The sequence below is a fragment of the Chaetodon trifascialis genome, chromosome 19 (assembly GCF_039877785.1).
Source record: "Chaetodon trifascialis isolate fChaTrf1 chromosome 19, fChaTrf1.hap1, whole genome shotgun sequence".
Taxonomy (NCBI): Eukaryota; Metazoa; Chordata; class Actinopteri; order Chaetodontiformes; family Chaetodontidae; genus Chaetodon; species Chaetodon trifascialis.
The window spans coordinates 19,650,217-19,663,313 of NC_092074.1; the positions used below are offsets into that span (position 1 = coordinate 19,650,217).

General features: G+C 45.1%; 1 protein-coding gene across 1 annotated transcript in view; it reads right to left on the minus strand.

Annotated features, from left to right (window-relative positions):
- The window catches only part of syne2a (spectrin repeat containing, nuclear envelope 2a), a 74,480-nt gene that overhangs the window by 35,873 nt on the left and 25,510 nt on the right, over positions 1-13,097 (minus strand). The window contains 20 exon segments of the mRNA XM_070988094.1: positions 18-140; positions 512-697; positions 902-1,039; positions 1,214-1,396; positions 1,802-1,933; positions 2,032-2,175; positions 2,636-2,786; positions 2,866-3,125; positions 3,287-3,487; positions 3,841-3,985; positions 4,078-4,412; positions 4,546-6,583; positions 6,670-6,911; positions 7,092-7,247; positions 8,051-8,221; positions 9,330-9,338; positions 10,463-11,539; positions 11,639-11,785; positions 12,683-12,812; positions 12,905-13,041. Of these exon segments, the coding sequence (XP_070844195.1) occupies positions 18-140; positions 512-697; positions 902-1,039; positions 1,214-1,396; positions 1,802-1,933; positions 2,032-2,175; positions 2,636-2,786; positions 2,866-3,125; positions 3,287-3,487; positions 3,841-3,985; positions 4,078-4,412; positions 4,546-6,583; positions 6,670-6,911; positions 7,092-7,247; positions 8,051-8,221; positions 9,330-9,338; positions 10,463-11,539; positions 11,639-11,785; positions 12,683-12,812; positions 12,905-13,041 (6,105 nt within the window).

The following is a 13,097-nucleotide window of genomic DNA, read 5'->3' on the forward strand; positions in this document are numbered from 1 at the left end:
CAAAGGCGCTGTGTCACCTGTCTGTTGTGAAGATGCTCCGTCAGAGTGATGTCTGAGTTGTCCATGGAGGATAAAATGGCTCTGATCTTCGGGATGTTCTTCTCCAGAGTCTTCAGCTCCACTTCTATCGCCTCCACCACCTGCAGTGAAGATTTCCAGCAGCTTTTTCAGTGACTTTACTTCTATGATAAAGAGCAATTCACATGCTGCAGGTACAAGAATAGAAAAATGGTCAAATGCAACGCACTTTCAAGATGCTACTGGCTGCATTTGTCTTAATTTTAGATTAAGTGGGGCCTCCTCCAGGCACACCACACTGCAACACTATCCCCAGTTCAATTCTTTTGTTGCATGCACCTTTTTCATGTTTCCACTGACTGGAAACATCTGGCCACTGAAGGGAGTGAACCAAAATATGGGGAAGAGAAAACATCGCAGCAGTTTCCTCCTGCTGCTTTTTAGGGATTCAAACAACCTGAAATTTGTGGATTTCCTCTTTTTAAATTCTTACAACAACAGCCTGCAGCAGCTGCTCCAGCGGCTCCACGATGGCGCGTTGCATGTTGTGGACTTGTTGGTCGTCCTGGTCCAGCGTCTCCTCCTGAGCGCTCATGTCACACACTGCAGAAATCTCATCTAGGACTGGCCTGAAGTCCTGCAGGGCGTGTCTGATCCTCTCAGAGTCATCCAGCACCAGCTGCAGTTCGAGATTTAAAATGAAGTTCATCACTTACGGTCAGCACTGAATCGTGTGCATTACGGTGACTGATAAAGGCCGGCATGTGCAGCAGGAAATGAATGAGATACATTAACGTGAGCTGTACAATAATGTTACTTTTAAACACACACAAGAGCAACATGAAAGTAAGTTGCTGTTTGCTGGTTACTTGGCATCTCTGACCTGCAGGGAGTTTGCATGACTCTGGAGGCTTCTGGCTGTTGTGAACGAGCAGGAAGCACCGAGCCATGACTGGGCCTCGTCTAACCAGCAGGTGGAGCCGTACACAATGCCTTCAAACTCCTGAAGACAGACGGGGATCTGACAGAGGAGTGTACAAAATATAAGAAAGCAGAAGTTTTATAAACCAAGTTTTAGTGGCCACTTTCCAAATTGATGTAGCTGTGATGACGTGCACTTTCAAGACACATGCCATGGTTCCTGCTCCGTGTCTTACAATACAGCACAGTGCAAAGGTGACAGAGCGTGCCTGACCTTGCTGAGGAAGGAGGTGCGTTGCTCGGCCATCTGCGCCGTGTTTTGGTAGAGCTGCAGCGGTTGGGTGAGTCGGTCCATGAGTAGCTGGGCTCGATCCGGATGCTCCTCCGCAAGATCCTGCACCTCGTTCTCCAGGAGCATCATGCGGCTGTGCCATGCGTCCAGCTCGTCCCACACATGCTGCAGAACAAACAGCGTGAAGTGTGCAGGACGGTCAATGTAATCCTGGATTGTCGTCATCTCTCAGGAAACAGTGACTATTTGAGAGGAACTTTTTGCTAGCTTGCTGCGCTGTAGTTTGTAGCTTCTTCATATAGCCTACATACATTAGCACAATAGCTAAAATAGCTAGCAGAAGCTACTTTTGGTGGCAGGCAGCCTTTACGCCAACAAATCAAATTCAAAAGTGGCATGTTTTATTACCTAAAGACAAGAGTGACTGACTTCAAAGAAAAATAAAGTTTAAACAAACTTACAAGACATCGATGAAGATTATGGAAACATGTTCAAACTTTAAACTCGTGCACATCAGCAGGCGAATGGACATCGACACAGACACACAAGCACACATCAATCAACACACACCTTGAGTACATTTTGCGCTTCATTCACTGTTGGACTCCTTTGCTCCAGTAACACTTTCACCTTCTCCAGACCAGAAGCCAACTCCACCACTTGATTATCCAGCTTCCGAACTGGGTCGCTCGTCTCCATGAGCTGTAGGATGAGCACACATGCAAACATTTAGAAGTATATATGAAGTTCTGGTGGAAGATGAGATGACACTGAGGGTGGATTCAGTTCTGTTCAGTTACCTTCTCCTCCTCTCTTTGCAGACACAGCTGAACTTCCTGTAGCCTTCTGCTGATATCAGGAGGTATCTCAGAATACCGGCTCTGCACACCTTCCACGATACGCTTGAGTTTGGCTTGCTGGGAGGACAAATCCTTTCTGAGCTCCTGTTAGCGTGGAAATGTGTAGGACAGGAGATATGCAAGATGAGGTTGAACGCTGAGCTACTCACAAATTTTCCAGTTAAAGGTTGACGGTGAGCTTACAGCAGCCCCTCACAAGTTCAGAGAGCTTTAAAAGAGGGATGACTGGTATAGCTATTTACCGTCCCACTGATTTTTCACATAAGACTGACCCCGACTTGAAAAGACCCCTTACAGTCTAATTATTGAAGCTACACGTGGACTGTAGCTGCAAAAACTTGCTGGCAATGTGAATAAACATAACATAAAATTATACCTCACTATAACCTCAAAAACCGTTTGATCACTGGTAAATAACCAAACATGTAAGAGTGATGATGACTGAAATACACCAAGTTTTTGACTGTATCATCATTTTGCTCACGTATGTTCTTCAACTGCCAGTTTTCAAGCTCAGTCTATAAAGCACAAAAAGGAGGCTGACCTTCTGTTTGCATGGGTCTGAACAGGCTTCCAGCGAGGGAAGAATGGCAGACATGTGTTGCTCCACCTCTCCTATCACCTGTTGGACTTGCTGCCTCTCTCTCTCCTCCGCCTGGGCTGCAGCTACCACCAGCAGGTTTCTCTCTCTTAAGCTGTGGAGAACAGGATCATCTCAGCATGTCTGACATTAATGAGTCATCACCTTCCACATGCACATTAATCAAATCCCACCTCCTGACATTCTCTTGGATCTTCACTAGTGTTTTGCCAACAGGTCCAGGACTGATGGGATCCTGGGAGCTGGATAAGCTCAGGGCGTGCTCCAGTCGATGCTCCAGGGACGCTAAGGCCTGCTGCTCCTGCTCCAGCCCAGCCTGGTGCATCTCAGCCTGAGCCAGAAGCTCCTGGGGCTCCTCCTGAGTGAAGCTCACGGCGGAGGAGTCGGGAACATCAGCCTGAAGACTGGCCAAAAAGCTGCAGCACTGCTTCATCTGAACAAATTGGAATTATTTATTTTAAAGGTGCAGGTTTGAACCAGGATTTAAACAGTTCAGGAGCGATAGGAAATAAATAAATAAATAAATAAAACAATGCATTTCCAACATGTCTGATCTGTTTTATTATTGTTGTTTTTGCTATCGGTAAAACTCACACTTGTAGTAATATCCTTCCATTCCTCTCCTCTCTGCTCTGTGTGCGCCATCAGGAGGCCGATACCACGTCGTAATGATGCCCACCGCCTCCAGAGGGCACCCAGCTCGCCGTCCTTTCCAACCCCACAGCCCTGCATCGGACATCCAGCTCTCAGTTCTTCTATCTTACCAGCGAGGCTGCGGAGATCCTCCATCAGAAGCTTTGTGAGGAGATGAAATGAAGTTCAAATGAAAGTCTGAATCAGGCAGTAATTCCTTCTAATGTCCAGTGCATTCCTGTAACAGTGGTCCAGGTACATGTGGCACTCCAAACAGGTCAAAACCAGGCTAAATCTGTAGCCATGCTAGCAGCTCTGTGAGGCTGCACATAGGCAAAGAGGTGTTTCAATAGCTAAATGCTAACATCAACATGCTAACTCACAATGACAATGCTAACATGCTAATGCTGTGAGTTGGTAACCATGTTCACCATTTGCTAATAAGCACTAATTATAACTCATGCATGCAGAAACATTTACTAATCATCAGCAAAGTAACGCTGCGTCAAACCCACCTCAGCTCGTTTTTGCTGGGCGACACATCTGTCATATGACGTCACCTGTTCAGCAGCACAGTCCGAAAGCTTGGCTTCGAGCTCTGAAAGACGCCGACGTATGTCTTCATGATACTTCCTGTGGCTTTGCTGCCTTATTTCACACCTGTGAGAAATTTGGCCTTTAGGATTTTTATAATTTCTTGAAATGATGAACAAGAAAGAGCATAAATAATGACAACACTGTGATATCTGTACCTCTGCAAGGTCTCCAGTCTGAGCTGGGCTTGGGCCTCCAGTGTGGCTCTTCCCACCAACAACTGACTGAGGATGGTGATGTGGAGCTGCTCAGTCTTTGGGCGGGACAGGCAGGGTTGGTGGGGCAACAGTTCAGTAAGGTGGTTGATATGAGCCTGAAATCCATCTTCAAGAGCTTCTAGAGCCTGCTGAGTCTGTCTCTGTTCCTCGGTGCAATCCAAAAACCCTCCAGGGGCTGATAAGAAGGTGGCTTCAGCATTATGAAGGAAGCCTATTGCTCCCTGAGCGGCCCACTGGTAATCCTTCAAGGATTCTCTAGCCTGGGATAAACTCTCCTGTTGAATACACATTGTATGATTTAAGCATAGTTTGGAGAAACAACACACAAAAGCATTAAAAGCATTAAAAGCATTAAAAGTGAAGTATTCTAAAAAGTAGGCAGGATTAGCCTCGAACGTTTCAGCTTACCATTCGTAAAAGGCACTGTTGCTTGGTTGCATCCCTGAGAGAGTGAAGCTCCTTGTAGGTCTTGAGGTTAGTTTTTTCTCTCTGTGCCAGACCTTCCAGCACTCTCATGCCAGACTCCATGTTTCTCCAAAGAACCCAACACCTTCGTAGTGCGATATCTACAGCTTTTTCATCTGGATTCACTGGTTCGGCTCCCTCCAGCTCCACTTTCGTTCTTTGGAAAAGCTCCATTAAGGCAGGAAGCTCAGAGGAAAAACGCAGTCCCAACAGCAGCTTGGCCTCGAGGCTTTTGATATCATCCATGACAGAATACTCCCAGGAGACCAAAGTTTCCACAGTGCGGCGAATCCTTTGCCTCTCTGATTCAAGTTCAGACGGGTACAGCTCCTGAGCTATGGCCTCCAATTGGTCCGCTGCTTCTTGACACTGCGTCTTTACCAAAGGAAGCTCAACCAGGAGCGTTTGGCACAGTCTGTACCTCTCACCTAAACTTATTGTTTTATCTTTGGCACGCTGGATTTGCTGTTTGGCAATGTCCCTAGATTCCTCCATTTGTCTCCTCAGGTGCAGGTATTTGTCTTGCTCAAAGGCACTAACACTAAGAGCTTTGCACTGGTCTTGCAGTTCCCCGATGGTGCACAGCAGGGCGCTTCTCTTGGCCTCCTGGCAGTGCTGAAGCTCTTGTACTTCACACTGATGCTCCATTAGCATGTGCTTCAAATGATCAATTGTTGAAAGAGTTTCCTGTGTTAAAGGGAACCGTTGCTGCTTCAGATCAGTGGAAATTTGCTGTAAACTAGCCTGGACGGTTGACAACTCCGCATCTGAGGAGGTTCTCTCATGAATCAGCTCTTCTAATTCCCAGCTGGTTGCTTTCTCATGGGCTAGCAATCCATCTAATTCTGTCCAAAGGCCTGACAGTCTGTTGACAAGGTAGCGGCTCTCTCCTGGACTCAACCCCACAGCTACAACCCTGCAACTTTCTGTCATCGCTTCCACCAGTTTCAGTTGTCTCTCTACCTCCACTGTGGCTAACTTGTGACTTTTCAGCTCACTCTCCAGCTTTCTGATGTCAGTTTTGGAGACATTGTCAACATGGGCGCAGGGGTCTCTTTTAGCATGCGTTTCTGCTAGCCAGGCATCCATGCTAGCAAGCTGGCATAACAGTTTCTCCCTGTCCTGTAGATTTTTCTTCATGGTGTCAAGAACATGATCCAAGCTGTCAGCAATGGCTTCGTACAGATCTTCTACCGTCTTCAGTACCTGGTCACTTTCCTCCTTTTCCGTATCAGGGGCTATATCTTTCATCTGCTCAACTTCTGCTTGCATCTTGGACCTTCGAGACCAAATATCAGTCTGAAACTTCTTCATCTCAGCAATCTGAACACGAGCCTCCTCTGGGAAAAGAGCTAACTTCTTCCCAACAGAGATGTGGTTTTCTGCCTGCTTCCCCCACATGATCAAGTCTTGAAATTTCTTGTTGATCTTAGCTGAAGCAATGGCTCCACTGCTGTACGTGGAAGCGTCAAGCTCGCTCTTGGTGACATCAAGCAAGGACACCAGTTTCTGAAGACTGTGCTTGATCTCCTCCTTCTCTTTCTGACCCAGAGAGAAGTTGACCAGAGCGTCTGACTGGGACTGCAAGTGCAGATAAAGCTGGTTGTACAGTTTTAGGTCTGTGGTTAGACAAAACAGTTCTAAAGCGCTTTTGCTGTCATGGCTTTGACAGCTGGATTTCTGAAGAGCTTCAAGCTTGTCCTGAAGCTGCTCGCTCTCTTGAATCAGAAGAGAGGACTGAGAGGTGGAGCTTGAGGCGTGCTGCAGAGCTCTTTTGATGCTTCCTTCTAAAAGCCTCCATTCCTCCTGAACATCTCCAAGATGGGCAAGAAGAGCACCTGAACTTTCAGCGTCGCTCAAGTGGACTGACAACTGGCTACTTAAGTGGAGGAGCTCTTCCATCATGGGTTTTTTCTGCACCATGGTTTTCAGCAGGGCATGGAGTTTGTCAGCCTGAAGGGCACTGCTTCCCAAAATACTCCTGGCAGATCCATCAGAAAAAATTAAGAAAGTATAATGCATAAGGTACACAAACAAATACTATGTTAACCAGAAAGGATTACTTACAAGCTCATTTTGTCCTTCTCAGCAGCTAGAACCTCTAAGAAAGCTCTGATGAGCTTCATCTGTTTGTGATACTGTTTGACCTGATCCAGCTGTGCCGCTTTGACCTGCACTGTGGCGGAGGCATCCAGCAGCGCAGCACTCCACTGCCCTTCAACACTTTTTAACAGATCTGGGTCACAAATCCTGGCAGCGCTCGTGCTTTTCACGGCAGCCACTTGCTCCTGCACACAGCACCTGTAGTCCTACAGCGAAAAAAGATTTGACATTTTTGCACAGATATCGATTGTTGCAACAATAGGACAGATGTTTAAGATACAGGTTTATATTTTATTTCATTAAAAAAGAGGTCAATTACAACAGAAGTTGGTACAAAGTACATGTGCCAGGACGGTAACCGTGATGAGCAGAAGTACATTCAGTACCTCTGCCTCCTGCAGTTGCTTGGCCATTGCAGAGACATCAAGTTGTGCTGCTTGATAGCGACACGCCAGAACTTTCTGGACAGTTCGTATTAGTCGAATCTCTGGTTCACCGGGGGAGGACTTCAGGTACCAATTCAAATCAATGTGTGGAGTCCGCTATAATGTAAAAATAATCAAAATAAAAATACAGGGTGACCGCGAAAAATCTTGTTAAAGCTCTGCATTGTCAATTAATCTGACAATTATTTTCAAGATCAGTTGATTAATAAAATCCTGACTTCTGCTTTTCTGTCTGCAAACTATTAGTCTAATTGCAGGCTTAAAGAATTTGTTTACAACATGACCATCAACAACACCAGAAGTGACCGAGCTGCATTTCTTTCTTTCGAGCTTAGTTTGCTTGGTTTCCATCTTTCTCAAGGTGAATACATGTGGACATGATGAATAGTCTTTCCAAAAATAAACAGCAAATTTGGATGTCCAAGTCACAGACTGCATACTTTCAGCAATTACACCCACTAATGACTCTGCAGGAAATCATTGTGTCTCACAGGTCCTTCCTGTGGACCCTCTCGTCAGCAGCAGCATCATGGGAATAAACAAACATCCATCAAAACATTGCCACTCTTATCTGTTCACTGTTTATTGCAATTATAACTGACCTCCTGCCCTTTCTGGACACTTGAAGCCATGCAGTTATATTTAAAGTCATTTAAAGTGTTCATTAAACATACTGCGTGGAACTACAGAAAACACATCCATGCCACAAACAGTGAATAAACAGCCTGTTTTTCTTATTTAATTCTTCCAAGCAGTTCAGAATGTAACTTTTTGTGCACACACACTGAAGTTCAGACTTTAAAAATCAGTCTTTTAACCCACAGCGACTTTTTGTGATGGCAAACCAGCAGTAGAGCCACGTTTTTGAAAGAGGTGTATTAAAACCAGCTGATACTTACATTTATTATGTTACTTCTTTCCACCAAGCTCTGGATCTCAGACAAAATATCCTGCATGGTGCACTCGTGTCCACAGGACTGTGGCGATCCACCCGTCGTCTCCCCGGCCTGCAGATCAGCTGCCAAAGCCGGCGCTGTCCTCTCAGGCTCCATGCTTTCCTGGATCTGATGCTACAGACACAGAAGACAGGGGTGGTGTCACATTTTAACCTCCTTCTTCTCCTTGTTTGTCCACAGATAATAACAGAGCTTCCTGTTCTTTCCCTGCTCCACGCTGGTGAACATTACTAAGTTCATGGCAGCCTGGCGAGTCAGTGCAGTTAGCAGAAGAATGTGCCCGAGTAGGGAGCAGCCTGCCCCGAGGGAAGGAAGGACTCAAGCCTATTCGTCTACGAAGGGCAGCCTCCTTTACTCTTTAAAGAAATAATTGATCTGTTATGATGTGGTTAGACAGGGAATCACCAAAACATGACATGAACTGCTAAGCTACTGGACTGCGAATGGGGGGAGGAGGCTTTTGACATATTTGAGACATGAGCAAAGGTGTGTCTTGTCGCAGGGTGCAGGTGGAGCGTGTGGAGGATTTGAGGAATCTGATTGGCTGTCGGAAAAAACAGCACAAGGAAGAATGACTTTTACCGTTTAGGTCAAGTTTGACTTACAAGTACTTCTTTCTCAGAAGTGGTGCAAACACTCATTGCTGCATTAGTGTATGACATCGCACATTTGAATCACAGAACAAGTGCACTCAAATATCTTTATTAATCTTTTATTTTTTAATTCTTAATTTTTTGCAGCTGACCTCTGAATCATGATCAAATTCTCAAAAATACTCAAAAAAGCCAGAAAGCCAGTCAGCGGCTTCTTAAACAGGAATATTTTGGTGTTTGGGGGAACATTTTAGGGGTGTGTCGTTACAGAGGGAAGGTACGCTGTCATTACTCACAATAATGACAGGTTATCTCTGGAGAAGTTCCTCACTTCCTTTGAGGATTGTGGCTTGTACGATCAGACATATCTAGAAACTGAAGAGCTCGACATTTTTCTGTTCGGTGGCACGTAGAGTTTGGTTTTGAGACGCTTCCTGATGATTTAAGTGCCAAAGTAAAGGGTGCTGGCGAGGTACTGCACTGCACCGTCCCTGTAGACATTGACAGTTACCAGGCAGAAGTCAAACAGTATTAACAGCAGCAAAGTACTAACAGCACTTCTTTCTCTCCTTCAGGAAACTCTCTCAAGCTTTAGTTTCTTCCTCCTGGCAGTGGCTGTAGGTATTTACTTGATTTTTCTGGATGTTGGTGAAATGAAAGCCTTGCTGTCTGTAGACTCATTTTCCTGCCTCATCGTCTTTATTTTTGCATTTTCTGCATTCATTTCATCCTTTGTGTCTTGGGAGGAGCTCTCTGCTCTCTCAGCTGGCGAGGGATCTTTTCTGAAATGGTGTTAATATGTTTTTTTTCCTTCCTGCACCTGAGGGTCAAACATTGGGGGGATATTACTTCGGCTTGTTTTCACTGTTTAACATCACTTTGTGCTGTGATATGCAGTTTAAAATCCATTCTGTGCAGTTAACAAGGCAATATGCAAGATGGATTTCACCCCTCTGTCATTAGAGGAAGACTTTTTTCCTCCTGGATGAAGAATGTTCCTTGAAAACATGATTGCTAAAACTGTGTGCCTGGTCTTTGGAAAATGTTAGGACTTTCAAATGCCAACTGGTGGGGGGAATAAATATACTGAAAGGCGATTTAGGATAAAATAACACTTGCAAAATGTCACAAATACACAAGTTTCACTGAACATTCAACCTTTCGAGGTTGGAAGGTAAGAGAAGAGAAGAGGAATGGTTTGCAAATGTCAAAAAAGGCCAGTTAATGAGTGGAACTTAAGAAACCAAATATGGTGGATTTAGCTTGGACAGGAGTGACAAAGATTTTCCCCACTGTTCAAATTCAAGTAAAAATTTTAGATTAATTAGGCCGTAACGATTGCAAAAGATGGAAAGCAACCATTTTTCAGCATTTGATTACGTCATACTGCACATCAGGATCTTTTATGAGACATCCTGGTGGCCGAGATGGACCTTTTCTGAGTCCAGCTCGGACCTTTGCTGCATGTCCTCCCACTGTCTCTGCACCTTAGCTCTCCACTGCTAGTGTTTGCTAAAATGTGCCCAAAATACTTAAAACACATCACAGTTTCGTACCTGGTGGGGTAACAAGGTAAACTGGTGGGGTCACATGATGATTAAGAGGATACATTTTCTGATTTTCCTCTAATTTTTGGGTGTTTCACTGGATAATCTGACCTCTGCAGGCCTTGTAAAAAAAATGCTCAAATAGAACAAGCAGAAATATGTTCACTAGCTGTAGACACTGTTTTCTTTAGAGGGGTCAGAAGCCACGAAGTAACATCTACCTGTGCGTCCTCCAGCGATTCACTTTCTTGCACTGGCAGCGTAGCTTTGTCTCGTCTTCCTGGCACTTTTGAAAGTTCGGTGCATTCAGGGTCACTTGCTTCTTCTGTGTTTTCTCCCTCTGCCATCCCAGAATGCCCCGTGTCTGCGCTCCGTGCCGTGTCGGCAACAGTCGGCTGTTTATTGTCACTGGCAGGTATTTGTGGTTCAGTCGAGGCATCTCCCTCCGCAGAGAACAAGACTGAGCTCACTGTTTGCTCTCCACCGTCACAGCGATCGGTCAACTCTTGTCTGACAGCCGGACATGCCGTTTCTGCTGCATGTGCACCAGTGAGCTGCCACTCAACAACACTGGCGCAGGATTTAGAGGAACTCAACACGCCATTGTACATTAATTCACAGGCCTCTGACTTTTCTTTGCATGATAATTTGGCACTTGCAGGTTTTACCTCCTCTAATTCAGCACTTACTAACGCCAGAGGGTTTTCTGGCAGTGAGTCTGCCACTCGAGACTCATTTAATGCAAGACTCTTTAAACCATGGATTTTCAGGTCCGTCTCATCTGACTCAGGATGGATTAATGTTGTACAAAGTCCAGATTTCATCTCTGGAAAGCCTAAACTTGAAACTTCTGTGAGCTTTGCATCACAGAGCTCTGCTACCTGTGAACATGTGAGGAGATCTTGACTGCTGCCTCCAACCTTTTCCCCTTGCTGCAGGTGCTGTGGCTGAAACCCAGGCGGCTCCACGTCCAGCACTATTGTGAACACTTTATCTCGGCTTATTTTTGGAGGAACTGGTGTTAACTGCTCAGATTCTTCTTGAGTTTTTGAGCTGAAAACATCAGGGGTCTCTGCACATGGGAACTGATGAGGGTCAAAGGCATCGTCTTTGACCGTTTCCAGAGTGCCTCTAATTTTAATTTGGCCTTTTTGATCACTTTCAGAGTTTTCCTCGTTGTCTGTTGCAAAAAGGGACGGAGACGCAGGGGGACACACGGCCGTAGTTTTATCAGGTGAAGCTAAATATGATGCATTTTCTTCAACATCTCTGTCACAGTGATCGTGACTGACCTGTGAAACCTATTAAATTTAATAAAGATATCAACCACAAAATCATTTTATCATCATCATCATTATTACACCGAACGGTACGATACAAGTACAACTCACCAGGCATTTAGCGGTTTCAAGTGCATCTGAAGCACTTTCCTCCAGGTTCTCAGTCGCTTCTGTTCCCAGACAGTTTAGCAGAAAGTCTCGTTCTGAGAGTTGTTGACGAAGAGCTCGTTGAAGCCACAAACCCTCGTCCAGAGCCGCCTACGAGAGCGCAAATACATGAAGTTAAAAAAAGAGCTTGGCACAAAATTTTGCACCAAACCAACCAGCAAATGTAGAGATATCTCACAGGACAAGTGAATATTCTGATCGGCTGGTGGTGCTAGATGAAAAAGGGTTCATCCTCTGGCCTCTGTGATGTCTGTACATAACGTTACAGCAGTCGATCCAGTAGCAGTTGAGCTACACAACACATAGCAGTCAGTTATGAATCCTCTAACCTACCAAGCTGACACAATGGTTGGATATACGAGCTGAAAAGGTGCATCATTTTGGATTTTACCATTAATAATTATTTCATAGATGTCAGTATAATTACTGCACTTGAACAAACAGAAGACCATCAGTAAGCAGACTGGAAAAACAGGATCAGCACTGTTGAGTTAACTAAGATGTAAGACTGATGGAAAAATTAGTCACAACATGTTTATGATCTTTTGTAAATCCAAAGAGCAAATCTTTATGAAATTCAGCCACATGCTCCCTGTGAGGGCTTCAATGTTCACCCCTTCCCCTCTGAGTGTCATTTAAGGGATGGGACTGTGGCATTTTAAGAACCGCTTCAGGAAATAAGTCCTGCTGGGTCCAGAAATCAGTTTTTTGACAGATAGCAAAAGGTAATGGTCTTGGTATTTACACAAAGTGCAGGTGAAACGGTGTTGGATTGAGGTTTGTTGCACTCGTGGCAGCTACTCACTGTCCTGAACTTACATTCCACAAGCATGAGGCAACAGAAAATGTCATTGAGGGCCGGTTCACATCGAGCACACTTACCTTTTGGCTTTAAGCTTGTTACATAAGAGTGGATGCTTGTTGATATTTTGAGTTTGAATCAGTGGATTAACGGACACGTGTGGGCACACGTGTGGTGTGTTTTACCTGGCTGGGTGATGACGGTTCAGCTCGTACTGCTTGGCTCCACTTGTGCAGCTGGCTGATGACCTGTCTCACCCTGTTCGCAGTGTTTTCAGCACATTTCTGCTTCTTTTGTCGGACAATGGACCAGAGGCTACAGCGAGAGAAAGAGAGCGAGAGACATTTGGATGATTAATCAGTTTGAATGTGACTTTTCTGTTTTGAAATGAGAACGAGGCGAAGTACCTGTCGAGGTCTTTAGCAACTGCATCAACAGTCAAAAGGACACATGCAGGTAGCGCTCCTTGAGTGATGCTCGACTCAGCGGTCTTCTGCAGCTCGTTAACTCTTGACCCCAAATCTGTCAGCCTGGCACCACAATCCTAAGAGAGAGATAAATGCTTCTTTGATGATACTGTCTCCCATGTGTGTGTTTATC